Below are 27,475 nucleotides of genomic sequence, written 5' to 3' on the forward strand. Positions count from 1 at the left end.
GTATATTAATATTATGGCAAGTTTGTTTTGTAGAGGCACCGAACATTATTTGTAACGACCAACGCAAACAAGGAATGGGCATTTCATGATTGTCAGTTTGTCACTGGGAGAAAGTGACTGGATCCTGGTCTGCACCGCCGCAGGAAGCCACACTGATTAGTAAGCACGGCCACAACGCCAACCAGGGCCGGACTGTCACGAGAACTGCAGTGTGCGGTCGACAAGATTCGTCTGGAGCCTTCGATGTGCAGCAGAGGCGAGCACGCCATTTTCAACGCCACGTCAGGCGCAGCCCATGGCCTAGTGTGGCACAGCGCGCGGCTGGTCAGCCAATGACGCGGGGCAATCAAAGCACCGCCACTTCATACTCACAAGCACGCCATCCGCACTAAACCTCAAGAGGCAAGGCGGAAGACATTCACCATCGAACGCGTGGATCTCGCAACCCACTGGAGCTTCCGGCTTCTTAACATACGAGTCACAGGCTCGAGGAAAAATTTTGTGTGCAAGCAACTTAGCCTATATATCCTCTCGCTCCACCTCCAAGCTGTCCTTTTTCTTCTGTCATAGCTCTGTTCGCTACTCATCTCATACATCACTTTATTCACAATGTCTGCTCCAGAAGCTCCTCGTCTCCGTCTCGGATCCAAGGGTATACATCCCTTACTTTTGCTTGGACTATTGTTGATCTCAATTGTCCTGATCCTCTAGTTTGAACTTCCGGCTAACCAACAATCCACAGCCCCTAACTTCAAGGCCACCACCACCAAAGGTGAGATCGACTTCCACGAGTACATCGGTGACGGCTGGGTCATCCTTTTCTCCCACCCTGATGACTTCACCCCGGTCTGCACAACTGAGCTCGGTGCTTTCGCTAAGCTCGAGGGTGAGTTCACCAAGCGCAGCGTTAAGTTGATCGGTCTGTCGGCCAACTCCCTCCAGTCCCATGAGGAGTGGATCAAGGATATCGACGAGGTCGCCGGTTCCAGCCTTTCGTTCCCTATCATCGCTGATGCCGACCGTCAAATCTCTTATCTCTATGACATGCTGGACTACCAGGATGTCACCAACCGTGACGGCAAGGGGCTCCCTCTGACTATCCGATCAGTCTTTATTATCGACCCGAAGAAGACTATCCGTCTCATCCTCACCTACCCTGCTTCCACTGGCCGCAACACACAGGAGGTCCTGCGCGTTGTCGACTCACTCCAGGCCACCGACAAATACAAGGTCGCCACCCCTATCAACTGGGTTCCTGGTGATGATGTGGTTGTCGCTGCTTCTGTCTCCAATGCGGATGCCGACAAGCTCTTCCCTGGATACAGAGCTGTCAAGCCTTACCTCCGTCTCACTACTCTCCCTGCTGAGAAGGTCCTTCCACAGTAAATATATTTGACGTCTAGGATTTTAAAATACATGGGAGTTTGTTTGGTGGCGGATGGACAAAAATTATTCGAATCTAAGATTGGGCTTCATTTTTGTTAATTATATGGAATCTGCGGGTTCTTGTATGTATATATAGTGTCATGTGTATGACTATTTGTTACGAAAAAAGATTAATTTTATGTCTTACCGTGCGAAAATTGAGGTTCACGTGTAGAAATTCATATTGAATCATTGAATACCTCATAGAACTAAGAAGGTGTGATCACGATTGTCCCTGGAGTTTTACTTTTGAGCACATACAGTTCACTTCATAACGGAGTTTTGTAATTGGTTTCTCACGTAATCTTTCGGTGTCGATAATGCATAAATTCATTCCATCGCTAAAGCCCACATATCGACGACGTCAGCATGCGTCGCATATTGCCTGTTGTATTCATACTGCAATACTGCAAATTACTTTGTCCCTGTGTGTCGCATGTCAGAGCTTATCTGTGCGGCTCAGTTCGGATAAATGTGACGCAGCCTGCCTCACCCAACCTCTACAAGGGCTTACTAATTCTGCATGGCTCTGAAATAAATTATCCCAATTCTCCGAAACGAAGCACCAGGGAAATGGAAATAACGAATCCGGAGGTACGGTCCCGTTATCGGCGTTTTCATTGTAGCATTTTGTGACTGGCGATGGGTTTTTTACGTGATCATTATATGGACCGGTGTCATGCTTGTCCTTGTGTTCTGACGTTCGCGCCGGTGATACTAACACGCAAAGCTCGTGGGATTCGCAAAGAAAGAGGTAATGAAATGATACGTTCACTTGCCGAACAACAAAACGAAAACCGTACGCTCAGCCAAGCGCTGACATTTAGTATTAAGCTTCCGTTTGAACTTATCATCTTTGAGCCCATGGTTCTTGCTGTCAACCTGGGAATCCTCTATCTGAGTTTCGAAGCATTCCAGCTGGTGTATCAATATATGCATGGCTTCAAAACACAGTATCTCGGTCTGACGTCTATTGGACTGATGATTGGCCAAGTTCTTGCTGGGGCATCTGAGCCGTTGTGCATAAAGCCCTGAATTTCGGCTGCTGCAAGCGCTTGTAGTCATAGAGGTAGCATGTGCACTGACATTCTATAGGATTGTGGGATCAGTCTTATATCCGGTTGGGTTATTTTGCTTCACATTTACAACAATGAGTTCATTGCATTGGATTGTTCTCATCCAATGAGCCCTATTCAGCCTCTGCTTTGGCAGCTAATACATTTTGCCGATGCGTCTTTGGTTCCATACTTCCGCTCTTTGCAGTACAGACTATGTATCGATTATGCCTACCTTTTTATTTACTTGAAGTTAAGTCACTATGTATGATAGGTTGCCATGTTTAACACTGATCTGTATTCCTTGTCCGTAAGTAATCAATGCAGTTATTTCGTCCCGCTGTGGTCTGCGAAAGATATTAACAACCCGTTATTTACATTTTTATTTTACAAGTACGGGGAAAGGTTACGAGAGAAGAGTAGATTTACTTGGAGGGGTTAACTAATTTGCCGGCAATTGCTGTTCAGTATCGATATTTGCACTCTCTGTATGGCGATATAGAGCTTGATGTGCATTTTATTACTGAGAGTCTAAAATAAATAGCTGCTGATATTAATACTTCATGATCACTACATAATGTTTCGACGGACAGAAGCAGGTCTCGCGTTGTTTGTTCGTGCACTCGAGCCGCTGACTACGCGGCTGTGGACAGTCAAAGTGAACGCCTGGCACTTGTAGCTAGAGGCTCCTTTCATGACATTTCGAAAGACCTAGAGCCTCAACATAGACCAGCTTCTGTCTACAAATTGCAAAGTCACCTAGCCAATATTATGAATGGCTTATCAATTATAAGATGATGCTAACCGCAAGTCGCCTCGCTATGCAATCGATGTCAACTGCAGACATTGCGAGCATTGGGCGGATCTTTATCTTATCTGCACCCTTTGATTTGTATCCGTATCGATCGGGAATTCGGCCAAATCAAAATGCGCAGTATTTTGCATTCAAATATCACGTGACAAATGCAGAAGTTCTCTGTTTCAATAGTAAAAGTGCCCTCACACAATCAAGTACATATCGCCAGCTTCTCACTTTTTCAGTTGCCAAAAATAGTAAGATATTGATTTTTAAATGTTAATCTATCGAGTGATGTATTTTTTAAGAGGATTTCGTCGGTGGCGTGTTGTTTGATTGTACATGACGCGACTCGATACTCGATCTGTAAATTTGAGTCAGATAGCTATTATTGATGATTAAAGATATTGTGTTGCAATATATTTCATTAAGTTAACCTTTTATTGCAATTTGATGTACCATTGCAATTTATTGGACATATCGCATATGATTCCATTAAGCTTTGCAATTTACTCTATTCTACAATAACGTTGACTCCGTCATCCCATAATCTAGTCAAATCACGTAAATCAGTCACTTCAATCACTCGGCCTCCATGCGTCAAGCAAACGTCGCCCCCAGGATTACTAACACCATCATCTCCCGATCTCTTCAGATACACAGCGCCCCAGCCCCGTAATTTCAATGCGTTCGATGAGTCGACAAGGGGTAACACATCCTTCTCTACGTCGTCTCCCACATGCCAATACCGAACACTTTTGGCCACAGCAAGAGGTTCGCCCTCTGGCGCCACAGGCTCAGTGACGGCGGAACTACCAAGCACATTCTCGACGGCAGCCTCGAATATCCTGGCATCTGGCTTCTCCGCGCCGACCTCACAAGACAAAACAACGTCCCGATCACGCTTAACCCACCCATGCCCGCTCCTACCATCTTTATCGCCAACAGTGCGCTGAGCGGTCGTCAAGTCGTCTTCAGACGCAAGGACACCCAACTCGCGCAATTCGACACGACATCGCGAGTCCGAGTTCGACAGAATACCGATCCTCATGACGCTATGTATCGAGTCCAGAAACTCAGTGATATCCGGCATCAACATGTATGCCTGTCCGGAATTAAAATGCTCGTATAAATCATTCACAAAGACCTCCCTCGCAAGACTAGATACCTGCACTGCAGAAATCTCTGTGAACGCGTCTGCGGCCGCAATAGTGAATGTTGCCTTTATAAGTTCCGTCCACCATTCTTTTTCGCCGCCAAAGTAGTTCGGGTGGGACTGCAAGCGTGCTTTGTAGGCCTGGCGGAAAGAAGTGGAGATCCCTGCTGGTGGGAGGGCCCTATGCGTCGGGAAATGCTGCGAGTATATTTGTGAGTATTGATCTGGTACGGATGGACGTGGGGTGTAGACCGTGCCGAATGCGTCGAGAGTTAGGAGTCGGGGTGGGGGGAGGACTAGCTTTACCTGTGGTCGCATTGTTGTACGGAGTGGATAGATTGTGCATTCGTTGACAGGAAGCGGCTATCTTCAACGGCCGACAAAATCCTTGTGTGGCCGACCGCAAAAATCAATTTTGACACGAAGTAACATGAGGCGTGCCAGAGTAAATTCATGTATAACGCGGGTAACTATCATAATCCAATACAAACGAAATCTCATTCGGATATTACTCAATACGTTACCAAATTACAGTTTTCAAATAAATATCCGTTCTACCTTCAATATGTTGCTAAATTACAATTATCAAATGTCAAATCCGTGCGCCGCGCTCTACTATCTAGCCATCCAAAAGTACCCAGATTTACAAATACAATGAGTCCCACGCTTCTGGCCATCGCTAGGTATATTTCTATTCAGCCAAGTAAAACTTCCCAACCCCATTCTCTCATTACGCTACTCCAATGCGTAAATCCGACTTTACACTTCCATTCACCATTCAAGGCCTTCTTCCGCCGCCACACTTCTTCCACGACATCGAAGGCGCGATCGACATTACCCATGTGCAGCAACCGTGACAATTCAACCCACCGTTGCCGCGCGATCTCACGCATAGGCTCCATGTCAACTTCGCATGCTGCTGACAGGAGAGGGAATATATGTACGACGCAAGTTCGCGAGCTTGTCGGCACGGAAAGGAGTAATTCGAGAAGCTTCCCAGCTATCCGCGTCGTGGCCTTTTCCTGCATCGCAATCACATCCCCGTTAGATGGAGTACTTGCAGCAGAACCTGGTTGACTGTCCGTGCAATAGCCTTCAAGAGATGGCACACATTGATACAAATAAAGCAGAGTCGCGTACTTATACGCATGTGCAGTTGCAATGCACGATGAGCTGTCGAATGCAGGATCATCGCAGGCAATATATGGCGCCTTGGATGACGGCATCCACATCTCCAATTCTTTCTTCAGCGCCAGAGCCCCGGCAACGTAGATATCGTCGCGGCCAGACAACCTCACGTGTCGAACCAGCGATGCAACTTTACCCATAATTGGGAATAGGCTTTGTGCGCAGCCCATCAGGGGGTCTACAACCTCGTCGTACCCGTCAGGCGCAAAAATGTCATGCTCGTCTTGCATTTCCACCGGACCTCCAGTCTCATTTTCATCGTCTGATGTAAGCTTAGCGATAACAGAGATATACATCCACGCGTTGTATAAAGTCTTGAAACGCGATAGTCGAGCTTGCTCGGAAGGCGATTGTTGCACTGACAACGGCAAGACGTGTCTGCTTGTTACGAATTGTCGAATTAAGATCTTCGCACCACGCAAATGTGCTATTCCTGTTGAAATATGTTGATCCCAAGCTTCGGCAAATGCGAGTGTGAGTGTTGTTGCCAGTGCGACGTCAGTTGGCATGTTATTATTTAAACCGTGGACTAACTCACGGATTGCGATACGCATATGATCGACCCCCTCGATCCGGTATGACGGATGGGTTGCCGCGGCATGGAAATTCGCCATAGCCGCAATGCCATGGTATAGCGCCGCATGAGTGTGTGATAAAGGCCAGAAAAGCGATCGCCACGGGTTCTCCGACGGCGTATCTTTGATAGACATAACGCCGCATGTCGAAGTGTGAAAGAATAATGCTGTCCGTGTCTGAGGATCGAGTGATGGAAGAGCAGATATCATAAGCAACGAGGGCTCGTTTACAGAACCGGATGGATCAATTGTATGCAGGCGCGGTGTATCTTCTTCGTCATCAGATGGTAGGACTATGGTTGACGTGAACATATTCCAAGAATTATCGGCAACTGTGATCGACGATGCTGGTTCGTCATTGAACGGTCCTTGACTAAGCGCTGGTGCGTATTCCATCTGTACAAAGTCCATGGGGGACATACCGATAGGTAGTAACGGCGTTGATGGCGGCACGTTACCTTCGGGTATTGCGAAAACCGAATCTGAGGATGGCGATGTAATGACCAATGACATGTTCGGTGCTGTCGAAACTTGTTCAGATTCTTGTGTAAGCTGCTGTAAGTCGGCGATTTCAATTGCAGGAACAGGTTCAGCAAGTGCATGTTGAACTGTCCCTGTTATGGCCTCTGACGAAGTTGACGAAGTTGACTCGACTGGCGCCTTCTGTCGGCGCTTGATAATTGATGACTCTTCGAATAGACGCCATTTGAAGTCCTTTCTGTACCCCCCGCATTCAACATTTCTCTGTTGGCCTATTCATGTTAACCATCCGAGTAACAATAGTACAAAGTCCACACCTACAATGTAGACAAGTCGGTTTAGTTTCATCACATTTTAGGCGCTTCGCCTTACACGTCACACAACCTGTTAAGTTAATAATAGTCTACCAAGCAATATGAATAGCGTACCGTTTCTGCTTTTGGACTGCTTTACCTTGGGCTTATCGATTCCGCCAGATGAAGCAGATTTCATGACTTTCGAAGCTTGGCCTCACGCCCTCGCTGAAAGATATTGATGAGCGCACGGCGGCGTGCGCTTAGAGATCGTTATCCACCTCCGTCTTTTAATATATATAATGCAACTGCGTCGAACCCTCGAGAGTTTAAGTCCTTGGCCTAGTCACGGAAGAAGACCGACAACAGTGTTGATACTCTGCCAAAGATTGTTCGCCAGATCTCTTGCACACGTTGTCTGGTTGCGGAAAAGGCGAATGATGCCGGGAACAAGTTCTTCTGGCGAGACGACCCAAGCCCTATTCCACCACAATGAGGTTCCATGCGACGTCCCAGATATGTGCGAATAGGGCTTAGAGAAAGGCTATTACGGAGTGGGATACTTTAGCTCTCCAGAAGAAGTCCCTAATTACGGTACTGAAGTTAAAAAAAAAGGATAGTTGCTGTCGTGTACGCCTTAACAATGTCAAACACCGGCCAAACTCGGCTTTTGAGGACTGGACTGACCGTGCGGCTGGCCGCCATTGAAAACTCAAACACCGGTGCTTTAATTTGCATCTCGGAATATTACTGAATTGTAATCGACTGGAATTGCGCACGAATTTGGTCATGGAGACCTTCCAAAAATTACCATTACTCGATCATCGAGATAATCTCACGTAAGTTTACTCGTTTATTGTTTATTCCGTGAAGTCTGCACTTTCTATTTTTCCGAGTACATGGTCGCTCCGTTTATATTATTTGAAATTCTGCTCTGTGAGAGATATTCAAGCAGTAATAGTTCACAGAGGATCGTCCATCAACCTCTGGTGGACTCGGCAAGCATTTGATTCCGGCGATATCTCGGGTTAGGGCTCTCCATCCTCGAAATCTCATACATGTGCCACACTTTGCAGCCACACTACGGCAGCGACTCATCACAATTATGCTTGGTTATAACTAAATCCTTAGTCTATATCCTGACTTAATCCGACATCATTGACACGATGGGAATCAGCACGCCTGTCCTCCGCACCATTGTCGCTGGTATTCTCGCTGCCGGCGCCGCTACTTACGTCGCCAGCATTGCCGTTACCCATCGCAAGCATAAGAAGGCCCCTCCACGCTCAAACCCGCCAACAGTTTCCTATCCCGACTATGCTCTCTCTGAACACACCTTCCTGTCCCCGTCCACTTGCCGCACTATCTCTTGGGCTGAATATGGATCTCCCCTGTCCAAAAACATTGTGATCTACGAGCATGGTCTGCCGGGCAGCAGAATTCTCCCCGTCGGTCCCAATATCAAGGGGAAAGACATCCGCGTTCTCGCCATGGACCGTCCTGGAATGGGCTTCACATCACTCCCTATCCCCGGAAAGACGATCATGGAAACGGCTATCGGCGACGTTTACGAACTTTTGGATCATCTCGAAATCTCCGAAAAGGTCATTCTCTGCGGCTTCTCTGCCGGCGGACCCCACGTTCTTGGTATTATGTTCACTCACCCAGAGAAAATCCGTGCCACTTACTGCCTTGGACCTGCGACCTACCTTGACGAGAAGATCAACTGGGATGATCTTGCTCCTGGCCCGAAGTCGACAAACTGGTGGACACAGAACTTTCCCCGCTATACTGCGTTCGACATGATTTTGAGAGCTGACAAGATCGTCGACTGCTCCAACATTATTGAGAATATGAAAAACTTTAGCTCCGAGGGCGACGCTATTTTCCTTTCCGAGAACCCGGTTGAAGCCAAGGGTTGGCAAAATGTCAACTACGAAGCGTACAGACAAGGTATTACGGGATTCCTGCAATCCTGCATGGAGATCTTCGGCCGCGTGTCGACAAATCCTTGGCCTGTTGTTGGCGACATTGTTCATCAGAAGGGAATCGAAGGCCAGAAGGTCGTCATTATCCACCGAGAATCTGATCACTTGACCCCACCTTCCGGTAGCCGAGATTTGGTCAGAAGGTTGAAGGCTGCTGGTGCGGAGGCTGAGTTTATTTTCCCAGAGGGTCCTGAAGGCGGTCATTTCCAGGCTCTTAACTACGGAATGGATTATATCCTTGCGCATGAGTGCAAGTGAGATTTACGGCTATTTATGAAATACTCGAGATTGTATATACATTTCACTGATTAGTAGTTTATATCCTTGCTCAGCCAACTCTTTGCAGAGGGATTGCAGTCGTCTTGCTGTCATATATCCGCCTCATGTAGTAGACTCTATATGTATTCTCCAGGGAAATCGCAGCCCCCAAATTTAAAAGCCGGGCGCCATCGCGATTCACTATGCTCTGTGGCTGGAGAGCCACAGTCACCCACCGCCTTCTGCAGACGTGATGATCTTAAATCTGACCCAAATGCACGGCATGACGTTGGTGAGATGGTATCAAGCTTTACTTCTCAACGTTCTGCAAATCCATTGTCCTGCGTCGTCCCATCTGTTACCAGTTCTAGGAAGTCGTTAATAAACCGGTCTCCTCCTAAATAGTCAAGAACGTAATCTTGCAACGGTCTATTTATTTCGTTTTCCTGGGACCCTAAGAATGCAAATATGCGCTTCATGATGGGCCACTGTGGATGCGGCGTCTGATTATATGTAACCTGATGGGCACTTGCTGCTTGCCCTCTGGATACGCGTCGCTCAGCTGGAATATGGACACAGTTATGCCGTATAGCAATGCTGACGGTCATGTCTTTAAAATTGGCGTTCATTGAAAGATTGCCTCCGCAATCGAATAATAATCGACGATCTGAAGATGTAAGTCTGCATTAGTTTAGTAGATAACTATTTCGAGCAGTCGCATACTCGTCTTTCTGGTCGGAAACTCTATGTCCGGCATGTTCGATTTATCCCTCAACCTTGAGCAGACATAGTACACCTTAAACGAGCAAGAAACCTCATTTTTCCGCATGTATCGTCGAATAAAGAGGTAGCCGGTAGCCTCATAAATCGCATCAATAATCGCTGCAAACAATTCTTTAGGCTCTGCCATATTTTCTTGCACCTTCTCAATTTCAGATTCAACTACCCCAACTGCAGGAATATTAAAACCATTGCCCAAAATGAAATTTGTATTCGTAAAGTGTGGATAAGTGATCTCTTCATCCACTCCATCACCTTCAGCGGGCGTAGCATATCGAATCAGGACTTTCTTCAAATCACGCACAAAGTGGTAATAATTGTCATACACTGACTGCCTACGCAATTCTTCAGTGTCATGATGCATAAATTCATACCGGCGCTAAACCCACAATCGACGACGATCAGCATGTGTCGAAAGCCCATTAGTTACAAATCTCATACCTTTTCCCGCTGCATGTCCATATCCCGGCATCGCTCGCACTGCTTCAAAATCCGAGATCCCCTTTTGAAATTATCAAGTGGCTTGTGGCGCTTACATCGCGAACAAATCAATGTGCCTGGTTCGCCTGCGACAACGCTATTGGTATTCGAAGTCGTGCTCATCCGGCCGTTGTTAAGAGTGGAAACTCACGAGCGCATCGGTGACCAGGAAATCCTCTGATAATGGATTGTTCATTTACTTTGTCCTGTCGGACTATTAAAATAAATTCAAACTATACAATGATGCGATAGGTGACGAGATCGTGTCCTGAAGTGAGCTGAGGTTGCTATTGTTGGACAACGGGGACGTCACGTTATAAGCTCGGCATTTTTGTCCACGTCTTCCTTCCTAGTGGACTTTGTCAGCGGCGTCTCAAATCGTCTGATATCTTCGTCAACGGGCCCCACAAGGCTCAATCTCTCTGTCAGATGCATTGAGAGCTACATATAAGGTTTGATAGAGAGTGATGATCCTCTCTCCTCATATTCATATGAGAATTCACCGCATTTTCACTCTGTCGCCATCGCCAGTCGAACTCCCGGGCAAAAAAAAATGATGGCTCTCTAGTACTGTGCTATTTATGGCTGAACAAGGGTTTCACGTATTGGCGGTTAATTGCCGAAAGCCAAAGCCGCTTCCGAATCGCGGCTCTCGCGTTGAGTTTCACTATAATATGGTTGTACATAGAGGTCGTTATAAAGGATTCTTTCAAATAGGATGATGCCGGTTGTGCTACGGTCTATTTCAACAGTACGGAGAAGAACTGGATGACATCATCTGGCTTTGCGTTATTTACTTCATTTACTTCATGGGAAAGGATGGAGATTCCCATCAAATGGTCTGGTGAAATGTTGTTCCGGTTGGAAGCGGCCTATTTGCTTGGAGCACTATGCTGTCAACTGTCGCGTCCATAATTCGCAATAAAGAAAATGCGGCTGCAAAGTATCCGCTTCGGATTCGTTTGTGATAGTGGGAGCCATACTGGGGGCAATACTTTGCTGTGTTCATATTACAATGGTTGTGCGAATAGTCAATACGAGAAGGTGCACTGTCCCCAACATCGAGATGCAACTTGCACAGGTAGTCAGTGGCAAATGGTGTCGACCTCGACGATATTGCGAAATTAGACATCTGAAAGCCTCTCAGAAAGTTTGCCAACGACGTAGCGAAGGAGTTTGCAAGTAGCGGCAAAAAATGGATGGCTGGACTAGGTGTAAAACAACGTTTTACAAGCTCAGAAGATGAGAAGCATTCACTTTGCGAATGATAAGTAGATTCGTGAATGATAATAAAAATTCTTACAAAGCGGCATTGCGCCGAATTTAATCCTGACAGATAACCGATAGGGACACTTCGAGTTCAACTTACTCATACCATCTCAGGTATCTATCACGCCGACATTGATCAGCGGAATACCTACAAAAATGCCGAAACATCTAACCATATATATCCTGGGTTCATGGCAAAACCTTGTCATTAAAAAAAGGGAAAGAGAATGTATCTACTTATCACCTAACAATAATGTCATAAATTAGACATCATTAAGGAATTCACCAAACTACAAAAGGACCAATATACGAAGTGGAACGACCTGCCCTAGGGCCTGTTCGTCTGGAGCAGCGCGTACCAGGGGCAGGTATCTCGCTCTCCCGTGCCCTGCTAAGAGATGCCGGAGTCTTGTCAGCGGACGACGTCGAAGACGTTCTTCTGCAGGCCGTTGGCGTAGGCCTCGTATTCCACCAGCTTCAGCTTCTGGGCGTCCTTGTCCGTGGTGCTGAAAAGTCGCTTGCCCGCACCGAGGAGCAGCGGGTAGACGAGCAGGTGGTAGCGGTCGATCAGGCCCGCGTCCGACAGGCTGTGGTTGAGGGAGGCGCTGCCGTGGACGATGATCGGGCCTCCGACGGTCTCCTTCAAGGTGGCGACCTCGTCGAGTGAGCGCAGGATCGTTGTCTCGCCCCAGTTCGAAACCAAGTCCTTGTCGGTGAGCGTGGTGGAGACGATGTACTTCGGCATCGTCTTGTAGTGGGCGAACTCCTCCATGTCCGGCCACACCTTGCTGAAGGCCTCGTAGCTGACCCGGCCCATGAGGATGGCGGTGGACTCCTGCTGCTCCCGCCCCTTGATCTCGAAGGCCTCGGGGACGAACTCGACGTCCTTGAAGGTCCATCCGGAGTTGCGGTAGCCGGGTTCGCCGCCCGGGGCCTCAATGACGCCGTCGAGAGAGATGAAGGCGGAGCTGATCAAAGTACGCATCGACTCAGCTGGGAGATTGAGATAAATACTTTTGCTTGCACAGCTTATTATGGTCGGAACTGGCTATCAACTTCGTCGTAAGTGTGGTAGTTGACAGAGCGATAGCGGTTGCTTTTATAATAGCACGAGGAAGCACTTATCTCGTCGCGAGGGGAAGAGATTATAACGCCGTCAAGCAGCCAGCCAATCATATGCCGCAACGTCACGGGCAACGCGCGCCCGACGCGCGTCGGCGGAGCGTCGGCAAATTTCCGCCCACGCGTTCCTCCTGTTTACAACCGTTCCCGGACGCGTTCGTCGGTCGGCTTATCTATTATTCTCTCTCGTGCCTGTAGAACAGCGCTACTTAGACACCTCGGAGTAGTGGGGAATAACACTGACTGCGAGTCTGCGACCAACATATTCTCGTGTGGAGACTTGCAGCATACTCCTATGCTCTGAGGATGAAGTCCAAAAAAGATTAGACTAAACACAGCTACAATTTGCTCGCTTAATTGCATGCTATGCAAGAGTCAATCTTTAGTTCCTCTGTACTGAAAGGGGGTGTGACACGTTTTATATCAAAGTTCAGCTGCACATGCTCTACTTTTAACGAATACTTGGGCTAGCCTATCGGTTCGTAGGCATTGTGGCTGACGCATCTTTTTCAACTGTAAATTAAGACAATAATCATAGCCGCGCCTACAAACGTCAACGCAGATAAAACGTAATTTACCCGTGGCGAACCGGTCAAAATCCAGCACAAAATCATAGAAATTGAAGCATTTCATATTAAAATCAACCGCAAAAGAATTAAATTAGTTAATCTAGCAATTCAAATAGATAGTTATTTACTACTACATCGCCTGATGGTATGACCAACCGTATTACATCCACTGTAGCGAGGAGGCGCACGTTGTCGAGGTGGAGCCTGCTGATCCATCAGAAATATGCTGATCAACGTGTCGAACCCGAACATTGGGCATTAGATCTCTCCCAACTACAGATTTTTGTCCTCGTCATTTTTATCTGTTGGCGCTCAATCTCGACTTGTAGAAATCTGCTCAATTGAGCAGTAATTGGGCTGCTTGGCAGGCTATTTGGATGCTGATTCTTATCATGAATATTCTTACGTACGCTCCGGATCTGCCGATCAAGTTGACGTTTGTCTTGGCTTCCCCAGGGACTTGACATCTGATCCCGATCCTGGCTTGAAGCTGGAGTTGGCGTACGTAGCTGAAATGTGATTTTTGAAAGGACTCGTTCTGATCTATTGGAGTGACTCCACCAGCTGTGAATCCGGCACGAATGTTTGCGGGGTTCAAAGATTTCTCACGTACACGGGGGTAGAGATATAAGAAATCTTCCTTATCCAATATGGGTTCGAGGCGCTGCCAAGGGGCGGTCATATTCGCGTTTCAAAGGCCCGATACAGCCGACATCAAGTGGTGGCAGAGATGAGATAAATGAGCAGGCATACAGAAGGGGATAATCCTGTTCCCTTTCAAGTTCCTCATACCATTTAGCTTGATGCTCCTTGGCCTTGAATATCACGACAGGTGGGACGGGAACCCCTGTTGATCCTACTGCTTCAATGATTGTTACCCATTCTCGGTTTCCCTGCATGATTGTACGGGGTCTCTCACTGCGTTCAGCAGATGTCACAACCTTGGCTGTTGATAGGAGACCCATAGCACACCCTGTATTATCGAAATTATATATATCATTTTGGTGGCAACGTCTGATGGAATGGCGCTCGAAAATGCGCGAAAATGAAGAGGGGCATTGAACAGAAGGATAGAAGACGCCTGGGAAAGGAAGGTAAACTTACAACCTAATTAGTCAAAACACTAGATTATTTAAAAAGCTATGTCACGTGATAACTTGCGAATAACAAATATTGCTGATTTCTGCCCATAATCGCATTCGCAACAGCCCTACTTACTGGTCGGGGGTTATACGACTCTGGGCACAGCTAACTCGATTGGGCGGAAATGCGGGAGACAAGCTCTCGTCACGTCAATTATCTTTTACCTTCCAGTCGAGCCAACGCCCTAGCCTGAGCTTATCTGGCCCCCGTTCTTGACAGGCCCCGCCGTTCTTTATCAGCAGCATAAATTTGTCGGGATTAGCGCTTCACGTATTTTCATACAGCGTTGCCCACGTAGGGATATACGTAGATAATCGCAGAGTTAAGCTTGTTCTGATGTTGGGGAGGTCATTTTTAACGGCGATTATACGTAGTAATATAATACCTATCAAGAAGCCTTAACGGCTCATCCGCGCACATGTCAATAGGCATTCGCTCCTTTATGAGCAGGATATCGCATTCAACCTTTGCCTTCCATGCTTGTGGCTCTTTCCGGGGTTCGACGGGGTTAGGCCATTAACATTTGTTTGATCCTTTACGCTCAATGGTGAGCGACAGCAAGAGAAGACCACACTCCCAGCAGCATCGACACAGCCTCACCTGATATAGATGTACTCTTACAAAATGCACCACATCATCGATTTGCGTGGGCTGTTTCTATATTCGTATTCGCTTTATGTTCAACAACTAATTACGTCCTTATAGAAGGGGATGGATTTAAGATATGAAGCATAATATTTCATGATTTTGAAGATTATGGCAAAGGGTCTCAATTGCCCACACATTGTAATTCTTCTGTCACTCAATTTCACAATAATGGACACTGGTCGAAGTGTTCCGATTGCCTCCAAATGGTTAGCGGCTCAATGCGGTGCAATTTCCCGGTCTTGTTTTGCAAGGGGACTGCTTTGCGCACATGTCAAATTGCCCATCTGTCGGTTAGAGGTATAAGTATAAGCCCTTGTAAGAACGATAGCTTTTTGACTAAAAAAAAATTTCCATAGAATAATTCTATTATCGGTAACCAACATTTTCCAATAACGCACGGTATGTATGCGCTAATGCATCCAACACCTAACTTTAACATTATAATTGTATGAGCATAAACAATACACGATAATCACGCGCTTGTACCCTTGTCTACTGCAAACTGGAAGCACCAGTAATGATATCGACCAACTCGTTGGTAATGACAGCCTGTCGAGTACGGTTATACAAGATAGAGTATCTGCCAATCATGTCACCAGCGTTCTTGGAAGCGTTATCCATAGCAGATCGTCGAGCACTCTGCTCGCAGGCATGGCCCTCGGCAAGAGCCCAGTAAATGGCGTTGGCGAGAGCGAACTCGGTCAAGTCCTCAGCTAGATCCTCCTCGATGTCATAGGCGGTGAAGTTGGGTGAGCTCTTGAGGCTCTCCTCGGTGAAAGCTGGGACGGAGGTAGGCTCGAAAGAGATACCGGACTTGAATTTGTTGTAGAAAATCTCAATCGAGTCGTACTTCTTGCCAAGCTTGAAGATTTGGTCGGCGACGGTCTGAGCCTCGGCGAAGGTGGGGATCTCCTTGCCGACCTGGTTGAAGCTTAGGACGATATTGCTAGCGTAGGTGCGGGCAAGCTGCGTCTTTGCCTTATCACCGAGGATAACGAGATCAGCATCAGGCTCTAGGGCGAGCTTAGCACGGACGGCCTTGGAGATCTGAGAGTGGATACCACCGCAAAGTCCCTTGTCGGAAGAGGAGACGATGATGAGCTTGTTGCCCTCCGTGGCAGGCACAGTCTCGGCCTTCTTGAAAATCTCATCAGAGGTTTCACCATACGCACGGGAGTCGAACATAGCACGTTGTGCACGAGAAAGCTTAGTCGAAGCGACAATCTTCATGGTGTTGGTGATTTTCTCGATGTTCTTGATAGACTTCAATCGAGATTCAATCTCACGAAGGGTGGCATAAGTGTTTGCCGGAGCTTTGGACCTGGACATAGATTCGTATTAGTTACCTTTTGATCCGCACAAATGCAATTACGTCCGGACCAGAATAATTCAACAATAAAACAATATTTCCAACAAAAGCGGCCTGTTTCGCATCTAGTCCGTCACACTCCCTTGTACCATCTTGCTAAATGTTCTCTGCGGAACGAAAATCGAAAAACAGCGCAACTCACCGGTAGGACGTGGCCCTAGCGGCCTGGACGACAGGACGCACGCTAGCTCTCAAAGACGACATTATGGATACCGACAAGGATGCAATTGCCGTGGATGAGTAAACGGTAACTGATTTGGTGGGAGAGGGTGAGTTTGTACGTGCGTGATGGAGTGCGGGAATGCAAAATTGAGGGCGCGAGCCGACATGACATTGCCCTGTTCTGAATTTGGAACACCATGAGATAAGTGTTTGGTATTTTATTGAGAAAGGTTTAACTTGGTGTCATTAGAGCGCCGCAGTGCTGGCCATCCCGACATGCTATTGGGTGAATCGCACTGTTACCCGGCCTAGAAGAAGTTTCAAAATCTGGTTTTGTGCGAATTTCAATTTTAGTGTCCGCAAAAAAGGAGTTTTGCCGAAGTCGTCTTACCCGGATTGTACCCGGAAGTAGTAATCTTCAAAGCTTGTTTTGTCCAATTCTACCGAGGATGATTGTGCTCAATTTCCTCAGGGATTTATTTGAACACAGGCAATCGATTGCAGCATTACTTGGTAGTTTCAGTGAGAGAGTTCTGCCGATATAGACTCGATTAAGTACATCTCTGCTGCTGTCAGCATTGGTGAATACGGTTGCCGCGTCGACTTCGGATCTTCCCATAAGTATTGACCAGCAATAGCGTAGCATAAATCACCGTTTCAAATGTCTACTATTGCATTAAAAATATCGTCGCTGTTAGTGCGTACGTTAGCCAAGCCAATAGCTGTAAGTTCTTCCGTCAGGTACAGTCGATTACCGCTTAAGCTGACACCGCAATGCAGAATACAATCAAAGCTCGAGCAAAACACCATGGTCCTTTTCGGAAAGTCTGCATTGCTGTTGCGCAGACTTTACATTCTACAGATGTGCGGTTACGATTAGGTTTGCTGGGCGATGCCGGTAAGGCTAAGGTCCGACCGCTGAATGACGCAAAAGCAATTGATATGGTACGTCGTTGCGATGAAATTAACCGATGTGATTGCTGACTGCAATATCTGCAGGGAGCGAACTTTCTGTCAGAATCATTTTTATTGTATGTTGCTACATAGTCATTGTTTGGGATTGAGAGTGTAGACGCCAACTAAGGTATTACAGTGCGATAGCCGCAGGAGCTATTATCTTTGAATCTGTCAGATCCAGCCGGAAATCATCAGCACGGCAAGAGAGTGTTGAAGACAATATATCGGAGTTACAGGCAGAGGTCACCAAACTGAAGGCCGCCATTGCCAAGTTATCGCCAGAGCAGGGAAAGAACTTTGGCCTTATCGATGTTCGCGCCGACGGCGGCTCGGGTGTTGATGACGGATCTGGATCTGACGTGATTGTGAAGAAAGATGTCAAAAACAACGTTTTTATAATTTCCTCCAGAAATCCCAAAACCCAGCTATCAAAGCCGAAGCCCACCAACGAGGTAGCCACTGAGGAAGATTCAGCAAGCGCAACCGTGACTGAGAAGAAGATGGATTTAGGTGGTGGATTGGTAGCAGGCGTTTTGTCATTGTACAGGTAGAGTGACATAACTAGTAGCATTTGCATGAGATCCTGATAGTTTAAGTGGGGTTCGATCTGGATTGAGCGAATTGGAGCACTCTGGTAAATATTTTACAGGCGTTTGATGTCCCTATTTATTCATATTTGTATAGACGGTTCAAATATATAGATTGTAGTATATAGTTGGTATATAGGAATGTTTGATATGCTTCAATTTCATTCTTATTATTTCTTGATGCTGTTGTGTTTTAGTATCTTGTCGAAGCCATCTACCTCATCTGTGAAGGAATACGTCGCATCTCATTGTTGTGTATAACTCCCAAGGAAGTTGCGTCGGTTTCCTGCTTCACTGATGCCATGCTGGCTTTCCCCACAACTCCGCAACAGACAATATCCATTTAACTTCAATTCCATAACATTTCACGATATGTCTTCCCTAGAATCGACTATAGATAAGCTTGTTGCAGTGCATACAGCCATTGCACACCAAATCACGCAGCTATTGAAGCTGGCAACGGATGACGAATTCGCACGGTCACAACTGGCGTCAAAGATACACAACCAGCTTCGGGAAGCAGATATACTAGTAGAGGACGCCGACATCTTAGTACAAGACTATCCTGATGGTGGTGACGGCGGAGTATCTAAGTCAGCTCTGGCTGGGAAACTGCACGAAGTAAAAGAAGATTTAAAGCTGTGAGTTGGCAACCTGATCCAGCGATAATACAACAGCAGCTAATTGACAACAGAGACCGGTCATCTTATCGAAAAGCGCAAATAATTTCCCGCAGGACGACTCAAAATACACAACGGCAAGAACGCGAACTTCTTTTCGCGTCCGCCAAATCGCACCAGCGTAGTTCCACCACGCCATCAACACCACCGGTTTCTAACGCACTCCGTACAGCAGAAGAAGCAACGGCAACACTAAGGAGAACACACCAGCTTCTAGAAGCTGAAGTTGCTCGGTCAGCATTGTCATTGGAAGTTCTCGACGAAAGCAACGTCTCCCTGAAGAAGTTAACTACGCAGTATACTGCGTTCGATGTCCTGCTTGGGACAAGTAGACGAGTGATCTCGGTGCTTGAGCAGGCGGACAAGTGGGATAGGATATATATGCTAGGTGCTATGGGCTTCTTATTACTAGTGTTGTGCTGGATTCTATGGCGACGGGTATTCAGGGGTCCTGTCAGGCTAGTCATATGGACATTTGTGAAAGGCGGCAAAGTTATCTCCTGGGCCGTCGGACATGGAAACAGCACGAGGGATGATGAGCAAATGAAATGGGAATGGAACAGCGAAGGTAATATTGTTTCGGCCACTGTAAGTACAGTGGCGGATACAGTCAGCACTACAGTTTTGGCAGCATTTGAATCAGACATCTCTACGACGGCATCCCAGATACTGGCAACTGCTCTACATGATGAACTGTGAGTTTATATCGCCGGTCACAACGATTTTACACGCCATTCATATCGTAAATATTCTGCATAAGTTTGCGTACTATGAAATCCTAGACGGTGTTCGTGACTATGGATTGGCTTACGAGGTCAATATTGAGCATATCTGCAGGCTAAGCATCACAAGTATAATAACTTACGTTTGAATTAATGTATCATCAAGTGCTATGTAGCACATTGTGATGGATTTCAGGATTGTCGCTGGGTCTTGTACGAATCTTGTCACTTTGTATACACACTTAAAACGAGAGGGTTCTACTTTTTGCACACAAACGATATACAAGTCGCATCCAAAACTCCAATAATGCAAAATCTCATCATATTCCATTCCTAGACATCAGGATTAACGTACCCTCTCGCAATCCCTTTCCTGCCCTCTTCAACTTTAGTACCCTTTCTCCGTTCTCCGTCTTCTGTGTCAGCGTGTTCTGCGTCACTTTCTTCATCATCTGCAAAGTCCGACCCTAATCCTTTCCAGAACCGCCTAGACTGAAGATACGCCCCGGCGGTGGAATAATGCTGGCTTCCTCTAGTAGCTAGCTGACCAGCATTGCCACTTACGCTTATAAGCTGCGAAGATCCATTTGAATTGTTCATCTCACCATTACCGTTCTCAATCTCAATGTCGATATGCGTTTTGTTCGACGCTTTCACAGACCGTAACGGCCTCGAGGCAACATATCTACCACTAACCGGATCAAACTCCGGCGGCGCGTCTTCATCATCAACGGAATTCTCCTCGGCTTCGTACTCATTCTGGCCACCATCATCTTTCAACTTCAAAACCTTGTCGAACTCTAAGATCCACTCGCCCGCACTCCAGACAATATCCCGCCTCATTGCAAGTTTCAGTTCAAAAGGTGTTACCAACGGCTTGAAAAATTCGCCTTCGCGGTCTAGGATCATTCCACCTCGGGTGCACCCGACGACTACCCACACGTCCACGACGTCGAAATTTGCCAGTTTGGCAACGTTTGGCTTACCGACGACTACAACGTAATGCTTCTTTCCTGCGTCGCGGATTATCCTTTGCAAAGACAAGATCAATTCAGATGAAGAGCGTAGCGAAAGTGTATTAACCAGTATACCGATCGTCGATGCCGCCCGTGCGGAAAGCATCATTTTATAGCGACGTGCCAGTGACATGTTTCCGATTGACTGCGGTAAAGATGTTTCAGGATCGATAATTATCGGCGGCCTGGAAAATAATGTAGAGAGATGAAGTTGCGCCGGAGGTGGAGGAATACCAAGTTGAACGAGGATATACGATGGCAAGTCTGTTTGCAACTGTGGATGAGCACGATGCGGTATGGCCGAGACTTGTGTATGTATTGTAGATATTGAAGATGTTAGTGTGGCAGGTATTATAGTCTCAGATGGAGCAGACGGATCGTGACCTGTGAATGATGAAAGATATGGGACAGTGGTCAATATGTTAACGTATTCCGTTAATCGGCCTTTCAATGGCTCAACGTATAGCTGAAATGCAGTCTCGGCAACAATTATAACATGACTCCTTGTGTCTGGAATCTGATCCGTGAAACTCTTCACACACAAGTCGAGGTCAAGTTTGCCTTCGCCGAAAAGATAGATGACTGGTGAGTGTACGACACTGTTAAATTGTTAGTCTGTTACGCAACGAGTAATTGCAATTCACACTCACGGATTCAAGCATGCATTTCCAATATGAACGACTACGTCGGCATGTACATGTTGTGCCGCAATCTCGTCAACGCAGCATTCTGAATACGATGTATCACCCAACACAAATACCATTACATCATCCCCAGATCCTTTCTTCTTCAACTCTTCGCATAACGCACTCGAAATAATAGTCGAATGTGGCAGCAGCCTATCTGGAAATTGTAATGCAATTCTTTTGTAGTGCTTTTTGTTGATTTCCTTAGCAAGTTCTCCGAGATGGTATTGCGAAGCGATTTCTTCCCGAGGAGGAGCCTCAGTTTCTGAACGGGCAGATACTCGATCGTATGTTGGCTGCGAGGACAACACAGGCGGTGCAGCTGTCTCTGAATTCATTGTCCGGATTTATTTATCCTATAGTCATTATGGTAGCTGCTCCTTTCTTACTGGGATACAAACGTGTCTGAAAATATTCAGTACATTGGGAGCAAGACGCGATGAGACTAACACGAGACCCTTAGCCGCGAATGTTTGAACGCTCTCGGGACACTAACACGCGGAGTAGCGAAAAAAATAGTTCATCACTGTTGTCGAAAGCAAACGCCATTGTGCCAGTTGTCTTTCCAGAGTTTTCATTCTGGGGGTTATTAGGTACGAATGGTTTGATAGGAACCAACAATATCTAAGTTTTGAATTCAGGGCGGAGTGTGGAATACCTTGAATATAAGGTCGACGTACTGAAAGCATAGATTTACGACATAGCCTAGGGTGATCGGAGGGGAATATTCATCAAATGTCGTTCACCACGTCGCGGAGTCGATTTTGTGCTCATCACAATGCAAGGGTTTTTACAATGGCGGCGACGCGAATGGGGGGGATGCTACACAATGGCGTCAAGTCTTCGGTGAGCAGATCAATGAAAGGCAGCGCCGGATTGAGAGGAGTCTCCGGATATCAGATTAGATTTATCGAACGTCGGGGTTTAAGTACAGCAGTGTTTCCCATTTCAAAAGCGGATTTTTTTCGGTCAAATGAAGAGTTGTCGCGATCAAAATTGCTGCTGCGGGTAAGGACGCGTTTTCCTCACCTGTTCATATCACAAGAGCTAACCAAGCTGCAGCTGTTTTCACATACTCCGAAACTTTGGCACGGTTCGCCGTCATCGTCGCCTCGAAATCCACCGTCTGCATTTAAGGCACATCTACAGTTAGGCAAGCCGAAGTTAACAGCATTGATCGTGCTAAGTACAATGTCAGCGTACGCCCTCACACCAGACCACAGCCATGCAATCGGCGCTGCCGCTACCTCACTGCCAGTGCCATCACTTTCAGCATTACTCTTCCTCACAATCGGCACAGCTCTTACGTCGACAAGCGCTAACGCGATAAATATGGCCCGGGAGCCAGTGTATGATGGGATGATGTCACGCACTCGTTCGCGGCCAATAGTGCGGGGATTAGTTTCCCCCCGGCAAGCCATACGGTTTGCTATTCTTACTGGTATCATTGGATCGGCAGCTTTGTACTTCGGCGTCAATGCCGAAACAGCTGCTCTTGCCGTCCTCAACATTGCATTATATGGCGGCATATACACATCGATGAAACGCACTTCAATATTGAACACCTGGGTTGGTGCAGTCGTCGGAGCTATTCCGCCTCTTATGGGATGGAGTGCCGCTGGAGGATCTTTGGTTGATCCCGGAGCTTGGTGTTTGGCCGGATTACTTTACGCTTGGCAATTCCCGCACTTCAACGCTCTCTCGTACCCTGTACGGGAAGAATACAAGATGGCAGGTTATATCATGACCGCATGGGTAAATCCGCGACTAAACGCACGCGTTGCTCTTAGGTACTCTGTCGCCATAATTCCTCTGTGCGTTGGATTATGGTACTATGGCGTGACTGACGGTCTGTTTCTTGCAGACAGCACTGTTGTGAATGCGTGGCTTGTGGCGTGTGCTTACAAGTTCTGGAAAGAGTGTAGAAGCACAGTAGCTGGCAAAGGAGCGACGGCGAGCGCTAGAAGTCTTTTCTGGGCAAGCATTTGGCAGCTACCAACTGTCCTCGTGTTGGCGATGGTTCACAAGACTGGGTTGTGGGATGGCGTCTTTAGAGCTGAAGAGGACCATAGCGATGGTGGTGCTGCGGAAGTGACTGAAGAACTTCATGAAGCAGAATAAGAAGGCATATGCATTTGTAAATATTAGGTCTTAAGCTGTACATAGAATGACGGAGCTGATATCTTACAAGCCATCACAGTTGTCCCTACATTTCCACACAAACATTTGATTGAATGGCAGTGTCTCTCTCTAGCAGTGATATCATTCGCCTACTCAATCACGGCTCGTTTCCAGTACTTCGAAACCAAAGAAATAGAAGCGATGAGTTTATAATGGTTATCATTCTACCTGGGGCAAGTAACAATATCGACGAACTGCTGTACTGCGAAATGGGCCCATGTAGTTTCAAATTGCTGGCGCACATGCCTATCAGGACGAACACCATCACCACATCGAAGAGCGGTTATCAAAACCAAGCGGAGACATGATATTATTGTATACTTTTCGTCGTCAGAATATATTGGTAAAAGCTGCGGTCTCTATGAGTTATCGCCTCTTCCAGTCATTCGTATCGTTCTCACCCCAGCCTCTAGAATCATAGACCATTAAATTATAATCCCCTCAAATGCCAACTTTATTTATAATTAATACATGAAACACACTTTGTAACCACTCCTGATTCCCGGAAAATACACAAAGAGACAAATAAAGAAAGACATCCAAAACTAAAACTCTATGTAATGAATTTTACTTTATATAAAGTATGAGAGATTTGTAGTGAAGTTCGTAATTTATATATAATTTATTATATATAAAGCAAACCACTTAGCACACAACGTCCTGAGTGGCACGAGAGTTAAGAAGAAGAGCAACAATAAGACCATAAAGACCCAACACCTCTGCGCAACAATTAGTGTCACCAAGCACAAAATGAAGGAAAGATAAACGCACCAGCGAAAATGAGAATAAGAATCATGCCGACGAAGAGACGGGGCTGCTGGGCAGTACCACGCACACCAGCGTCACCGACAATGCCGATAGCGAAACCGGCGGCCAATCCGGCAAGACCGACGGAGAGACCGGCACCGAGCTGGATGAAACCAGAATAGAGAGCTTGGTGCTGGCCAAGGCCATCAGAGACCAAGACGGAGACGACAAGACCATAGATAGCAATGATACCAGCCATAATGACGGGCACAATGTCTGTAATGGTGTCAGCACCAAAAGGAAAGCCGCAAATAAACATTTCGGCATCAACCGAAAAATTGCACATACTCTTAATGATCAAGTCAGGTCGGAGAACAGCGGTAGCGCAGATACCGACACCAGACTTAGCAGTACCATAAGAGGCACCGAAGGCTAACCGCATCGTTAATGGACTCCAATATTGATAGGACAAAGTGAACACAATCCACGTATTAATTGATCAGATCCACCAATCCATCTAAATGCTGATGAATCTCGGTGCAGACCGATAGCTGAGGAATCGTTGACACTGATAGAACAAAACTTACAGGTGAAGACAATGGAAGCGGTGGCTCCCATAGCACCGAAGAAAGGCTAGACCCTAAGCGTCAGAAACCAAATCCTAATCCAATCCATCGAATGCTGCTATCGGCAAGATGTATAATAGTAAGAAGGAACCGATAGCGAGTTGAAGACATACAGCATAGACAGGGCTGTTGAGGTGAAGTCAGCGAGAAATTTCAAAATCACATGCGACGCATTCATTTTCCTGGCAACCAAAACACTAGAAAACAGTCGTACCAAAGTTCAGTGGCCATTTCTGAATAGTTTTATGACTAAATAAAGATGGATTGATGCAAAGTTGGTGATTGCGGGAGCGTTGAAATGCTAAGAAGGACGGCAGAAGGTGAACGGAGGCAAGTGAAAATGGGCTGTGGGCGTGGCCCACGGGATATCATGAGCCCGCGAACGAGTACTTAGCACGCGCGCTAGCCATGTGTGGACTAGTAACCTGCATTAACCGAAAGAGGATTAGCGCGCACAAGTGAGACGCATCATACCCTGGATTTGGCTTCTGCTCCTTAGTGCTGGATATTACGCGGTTTCTGGCTGCCGGACCGAGACGTACGCAGGAGTTGATTTTCGCTGTAGGTAGATGAGACGGTCACGCCTTATCGTACACGACTTTGTGGCACTCTCCAATCCATTTTGAACAACCTCGTCCCCTTCGTGCCCCTATAGGATTTCTTTCCGTTGAGCATCATATTAGCCTCTGGCTATCGCCTTCCGGGCCCGTTCGTACGCAACTGGCTAACTCATTAAACCCATTTCAGCATCTGCCGTCCGAGTGTAATCGAATAGCCTCGGGCAGCCTAGGGTTAGGGGCGGCAACCAACGCGTGCTCAGCTTAGCTCGCCAATCGGCTTGTTGTCTGACCCGTGTGGCGCCCCAAGCTGGGTCTGCACTTCTGAGCATCATCGGTGGTCCCCTAAAAGTGCGAAATATATGAGTTATGCTATCTCTACCGTCTGTCGCTCATCTACCGGCCTCGAAAGGTGTGCTATCACGATTTGATGTAGGTTGAGCTGTGTGAGGGATCTGTGACTCTAGCAGCTAGCAAAGGAGCAGATAAATCGGGGAATGTTAAGGGTTAATTTGTGTGAGACTCATGAACTGCCTGTTTGTGCATTCTCGTGCCTTCTCGAATACTTACTTCTTGAAATTCCATTATTGAAGACAGTCTACAGTTAACAATAAATGTTTTGTGTAAGTTCACCCAATTAGTGTATTAATTCAATTACACAAGACGCTCCCGATAATCCCTATTTTCCATCTCCTTGAAACTCTAAATCGATGGCAATTTGTATGATATTAAGTCTGTTTTCAAAACTGGATTTTTAACTGTACGAAACGCAAGCACAAACGCCGTTTTCCCAAACTGCAATTTGTTTTGAAATTCGAAGTTTTTCTATTCTATCGTTCGATCAAAAAAATTTAGACATCGCAATCTCTCTTCACTACCTCGTTTGAACACATTTAAAATCCGTAGCTGACGACGATCTTTTCGTGACAACAATCTCGCGATAAAGAAAAGGGCGAGCGCTGCAAGGAACCCTTTTTATTCGCCATTTTGCATTTACTGTTTCGGCTTTCACTCAGATCAAACCTCGTCTATTTCAAAATCTGGTAATAATGTCTGCGCCTAACCCCAAAGGTATACTGTCATTACAGAAATAAAATTTTGTTTCGCAATAATTCTAACAATTCTTAGCTTTCCCTCTCGCCGATTCCGCTTTAACTCAGCAGATCTTGGACCTTGTCCAGCAAGCTACTCACTATCATCAGTTGAAGAAGGGTGCCAACGAGGGTATGCACATATGTGATTGGTTTACGGTGTAGGTAGTATACTGAGCATGTTTGTTAGCGACTAAGACTCTCAACCGTGGTATCAGCGAGTTTATTGTCATGGCTGCTGATACCGAGCCCATTGAAATCATTCTCCACCTCCCTCTTCTGTGCGAAGACAAGAACGTCCCATACGTCTTCGTGCCTTCCAAAGTGGCTCTTGGTCGCGCGTGCGGTGTCACCCGTCCAGTTATTTCCGCCAGTATTACCAGCAACGACGCTAGTCAGCTTAAAAACCAAATCTACGCCATCAAGGACATGATTGAGCGTTTACTGATCTAAGTGGTTTTTTTGGCATGTATACTTAGTACTCAAACTTCGTCCATTCAGTTAAGTTCTGGTTTGAAATGATGACTGAAATCCTTGTCTATTTGGCATGGCTCTATGACATTTAATATTTTATGTATGCTAAGCATATGCTAATTGGGTGGGTTGGGTTTCTTGTACATTAATATAAATCGGTGTAGTTAGTGCATCATTAAGTTCTGCGCAATAAATTTGAGTCGAAAAAACAAATGAAGACGTCGAAAGCGTTGCGCAACTTCAACTAGGAATATGCGGGTGTCATTATACGTGCATAGCTCCTGGTTGTGTAAATTTTTGTCAAACTCGACTTCTGCTGTCAATTTGTCATTACCACGGTAGCGGGATGCAGATATGTACTCTCTAAGTCAAGAGCATTATACGTATTACGCAGA

General features: G+C 46.5%; 15 protein-coding genes across 15 annotated transcripts; 7 read left to right on the top strand and 8 right to left on the bottom strand.

Annotated features, from left to right (window-relative positions):
* The first annotated feature begins 479 nt into the window (after nt 1-479).
* V1508DRAFT_386578 (thioredoxin-like protein) lies at nt 480-1,580 on the top strand. The gene is made up of 2 exons (XM_066937818.1): nt 480-652; nt 743-1,580. Exons 1-2 carry the CDS (start codon nt 610-612, stop codon nt 1,384-1,386), a joined length of 687 nt encoding a protein of 228 aa, XP_066795776.1. The 5' UTR covers nt 480-609; the 3' UTR covers nt 1,387-1,580.
* A 357-nt stretch (nt 1,581-1,937) lies between these two features.
* On the top strand, nt 1,938-2,610 carry V1508DRAFT_130692 (uncharacterized protein). Its single transcript, XM_066935959.1, has one exon. It carries the CDS (start codon nt 2,068-2,070, stop codon nt 2,458-2,460), a length of 393 nt encoding a protein of 130 aa, XP_066795777.1. The 5' UTR covers nt 1,938-2,067; the 3' UTR covers nt 2,461-2,610.
* A 1,180-nt stretch (nt 2,611-3,790) lies between these two features.
* V1508DRAFT_386583 (uncharacterized protein) lies at nt 3,791-4,750 on the bottom strand (the record flags this gene model as incomplete). Its single annotated transcript, XM_066937819.1, has 1 exon — nt 3,791-4,750. The coding sequence occupies one exon, from the start codon at nt 4,748-4,750 to the stop codon at nt 3,791-3,793; it is 960 nt and encodes a 319-aa protein (XP_066795778.1).
* A 377-nt stretch (nt 4,751-5,127) lies between these two features.
* V1508DRAFT_404398 (fungal-specific transcription factor domain-containing protein) lies at nt 5,128-6,405 on the bottom strand (the record flags this gene model as incomplete). Its single annotated transcript, XM_066938623.1, has 2 exons — nt 5,128-5,432; nt 5,502-6,405. The coding sequence occupies 2 exons, from the start codon at nt 6,403-6,405 to the stop codon at nt 5,128-5,130; spliced, it is 1,209 nt and encodes a 402-aa protein (XP_066795779.1).
* Nucleotides 6,406-8,008: 1,603 nt separating this feature from the next.
* V1508DRAFT_130844 (Alpha/Beta hydrolase protein) lies at nt 8,009-9,560 on the top strand. Its single transcript, XM_066935960.1, has one exon. The coding sequence runs from the start codon at nt 8,135-8,137 to the stop codon at nt 9,212-9,214; it is 1,080 nt and encodes a 359-aa protein (XP_066795780.1). The 5' UTR covers nt 8,009-8,134; the 3' UTR covers nt 9,215-9,560.
* On the bottom strand, nt 9,222-11,097 carry V1508DRAFT_417702 (uncharacterized protein). The gene is made up of 3 exons (XM_066940379.1): nt 10,436-11,097; nt 9,938-10,373; nt 9,222-9,881 (listed from the first exon to the last, which is right to left on the bottom strand). The coding sequence occupies exons 1-3, from the start codon at nt 10,595-10,597 to the stop codon at nt 9,532-9,534; spliced, it is 948 nt and encodes a 315-aa protein (XP_066795781.1). The 5' UTR covers nt 10,598-11,097; the 3' UTR covers nt 9,222-9,531.
* A 628-nt stretch (nt 11,098-11,725) lies between these two features.
* On the bottom strand, nt 11,726-12,864 carry V1508DRAFT_417704 (bacterial bifunctional deaminase-reductase). Its single transcript, XM_066940380.1, has one exon. The coding sequence runs from the start codon at nt 12,726-12,728 to the stop codon at nt 12,156-12,158; it is 573 nt and encodes a 190-aa protein (XP_066795782.1). The 5' UTR covers nt 12,729-12,864; the 3' UTR covers nt 11,726-12,155.
* Nucleotides 12,865-12,988: 124 nt separating this feature from the next.
* On the bottom strand, nt 12,989-13,228 carry V1508DRAFT_417706 (uncharacterized protein; the record flags this gene model as incomplete). The annotated part of the gene is made up of 1 exon (XM_066940381.1): nt 12,989-13,228. The coding sequence occupies one exon, from the start codon at nt 13,226-13,228 to the stop codon at nt 13,001-13,003; it is 228 nt and encodes a 75-aa protein (XP_066795783.1). The 3' UTR covers nt 12,989-13,000.
* A 2,089-nt stretch (nt 13,229-15,317) lies between these two features.
* On the bottom strand, nt 15,318-16,956 carry V1508DRAFT_417709 (ATPase, F1 complex, gamma subunit domain-containing protein). Its single transcript, XM_066940382.1, has one exon. The coding sequence runs from the start codon at nt 16,552-16,554 to the stop codon at nt 15,718-15,720; it is 837 nt and encodes a 278-aa protein (XP_066795784.1). The 5' UTR covers nt 16,555-16,956; the 3' UTR covers nt 15,318-15,717.
* Nucleotides 16,957-17,417: 461 nt separating this feature from the next.
* Nucleotides 17,418-17,997, top strand: V1508DRAFT_339781 (optic atrophy 3-like protein; the record flags this gene model as incomplete). Its single annotated transcript, XM_066936665.1, has 4 exons — nt 17,418-17,480; nt 17,537-17,701; nt 17,756-17,787; nt 17,850-17,997. Coding segments are annotated over 4 exons (408 nt in total), but the record flags the coding sequence as incomplete, so codon positions are not given.
* A 595-nt stretch (nt 17,998-18,592) lies between these two features.
* Nucleotides 18,593-20,098, top strand: V1508DRAFT_417714 (Sec20-domain-containing protein). The gene is made up of 2 exons (XM_066940383.1): nt 18,593-18,941; nt 18,995-20,098. Exons 1-2 carry the CDS (start codon nt 18,598-18,600, stop codon nt 19,677-19,679), a joined length of 1,029 nt encoding a protein of 342 aa, XP_066795786.1. The 5' UTR covers nt 18,593-18,597; the 3' UTR covers nt 19,680-20,098.
* Nucleotides 20,036-21,481, bottom strand: V1508DRAFT_354888 (putative diphthamide synthesis protein-domain-containing protein; the record flags this gene model as incomplete). The annotated part of the gene is made up of 2 exons (XM_066936935.1): nt 20,036-21,317; nt 21,369-21,481. The coding sequence occupies 2 exons, from the start codon at nt 21,479-21,481 to the stop codon at nt 20,036-20,038; spliced, it is 1,395 nt and encodes a 464-aa protein (XP_066795787.1).
* A 441-nt stretch (nt 21,482-21,922) lies between these two features.
* On the top strand, nt 21,923-23,887 carry V1508DRAFT_386603 (UbiA prenyltransferase family-domain-containing protein). Its single transcript, XM_066937820.1, has 3 exons — nt 21,923-21,997; nt 22,046-22,412; nt 22,467-23,887. Exons 2-3 carry the CDS (start codon nt 22,140-22,142, stop codon nt 23,523-23,525), a joined length of 1,332 nt encoding a protein of 443 aa, XP_066795788.1. The 5' UTR covers nt 21,923-21,997; nt 22,046-22,139; the 3' UTR covers nt 23,526-23,887.
* Nucleotides 23,888-24,230: 343 nt separating this feature from the next.
* On the bottom strand, nt 24,231-25,189 carry V1508DRAFT_404405 (V-ATPase proteolipid subunit C-like domain-containing protein; the record flags this gene model as incomplete). The annotated part of the gene is made up of 6 exons (XM_066938624.1): nt 24,231-24,304; nt 24,357-24,608; nt 24,681-24,764; nt 24,920-24,965; nt 25,072-25,084; nt 25,173-25,189. 6 exons carry the CDS (start codon nt 25,187-25,189, stop codon nt 24,231-24,233), a joined length of 486 nt encoding a protein of 161 aa, XP_066795789.1.
* Nucleotides 25,190-26,310: 1,121 nt separating this feature from the next.
* V1508DRAFT_417726 (50S ribosomal protein L30e-like protein) lies at nt 26,311-27,285 on the top strand. Its single transcript, XM_066940384.1, has 3 exons — nt 26,311-26,586; nt 26,644-26,739; nt 26,797-27,285. The coding sequence occupies exons 1-3, from the start codon at nt 26,565-26,567 to the stop codon at nt 27,057-27,059; spliced, it is 381 nt and encodes a 126-aa protein (XP_066795790.1). The 5' UTR covers nt 26,311-26,564; the 3' UTR covers nt 27,060-27,285.
* The last annotated feature ends 190 nt before the right edge of the window (nt 27,286-27,475 follow it).

The sequence above is a fragment of the Lipomyces doorenjongii genome (genome assembly GCF_038497915.1).
Source record: "Lipomyces doorenjongii strain NRRL Y-27504 unplaced genomic scaffold V1508scaffold_25, whole genome shotgun sequence".
Lineage (NCBI taxonomy): Eukaryota > Fungi > Ascomycota > Lipomycetes > Lipomycetales > Lipomycetaceae > Lipomyces > Lipomyces doorenjongii.

Coding starts and splice junctions, on each gene's coding strand:
- V1508DRAFT_386578 (XM_066937818.1), top strand. CDS start 610: ATGTCTGCTCCAGAAGCTCCTCGTCTCCGTCTCGGATCCAAGG. Junction 653..742: donor TCTCCGTCTCGGATCCAAGG/GTATACATCCCT, acceptor AACAATCCACAG/CCCCTAACTTCAAGGCCACC.
- V1508DRAFT_130692 (XM_066935959.1), top strand. CDS start 2,068: ATGGGTTTTTTACGTGATCATTATATGGACCGGTGTCATGCTTGTCCT.
- V1508DRAFT_130844 (XM_066935960.1), top strand. CDS start 8,135: ATGGGAATCAGCACGCCTGTCCTCCGCACCATTGTCGCTGGTATTCTC.
- V1508DRAFT_417702 (XM_066940379.1), bottom strand. CDS start 10,597: ATGAGCACGACTTCGAATACCAATAGCGTTGTCGCAGGCGAACCAGGC. Junction 10,374..10,435: donor TGGACATGCAGCGGGAAAAG/GTATGAGATTTG, acceptor TTGTGGGTTTAG/CGCCGGTATGAATTTATGCA. Junction 9,882..9,937: donor GTTTCCGACCAGAAAGACGA/GTATGCGACTGC, acceptor TTACATCTTCAG/ATCGTCGATTATTATTCGAT.
- V1508DRAFT_417704 (XM_066940380.1), bottom strand. CDS start 12,728: ATGCGTACTTTGATCAGCTCCGCCTTCATCTCTCTCGACGGCGTCATT.
- V1508DRAFT_417709 (XM_066940382.1), bottom strand. CDS start 16,554: ATGTCCAGGTCCAAAGCTCCGGCAAACACTTATGCCACCCTTCGTGAG.
- V1508DRAFT_417714 (XM_066940383.1), top strand. CDS start 18,598: ATGCCATGCTGGCTTTCCCCACAACTCCGCAACAGACAATATCCATTT. Junction 18,942..18,994: donor GTAAAAGAAGATTTAAAGCT/GTGAGTTGGCAA, acceptor AATTGACAACAG/AGACCGGTCATCTTATCGAA.
- V1508DRAFT_386603 (XM_066937820.1), top strand. CDS start 22,140: ATGTCGTTCACCACGTCGCGGAGTCGATTTTGTGCTCATCACAATGCA. Junction 22,413..22,466: donor GATCAAAATTGCTGCTGCGG/GTAAGGACGCGT, acceptor ACCAAGCTGCAG/CTGTTTTCACATACTCCGAA.
- V1508DRAFT_417726 (XM_066940384.1), top strand. CDS start 26,565: ATGTCTGCGCCTAACCCCAAAG. Junction 26,587..26,643: donor GTCTGCGCCTAACCCCAAAG/GTATACTGTCAT, acceptor AACAATTCTTAG/CTTTCCCTCTCGCCGATTCC. Junction 26,740..26,796: donor GAAGAAGGGTGCCAACGAGG/GTATGCACATAT, acceptor CATGTTTGTTAG/CGACTAAGACTCTCAACCGT.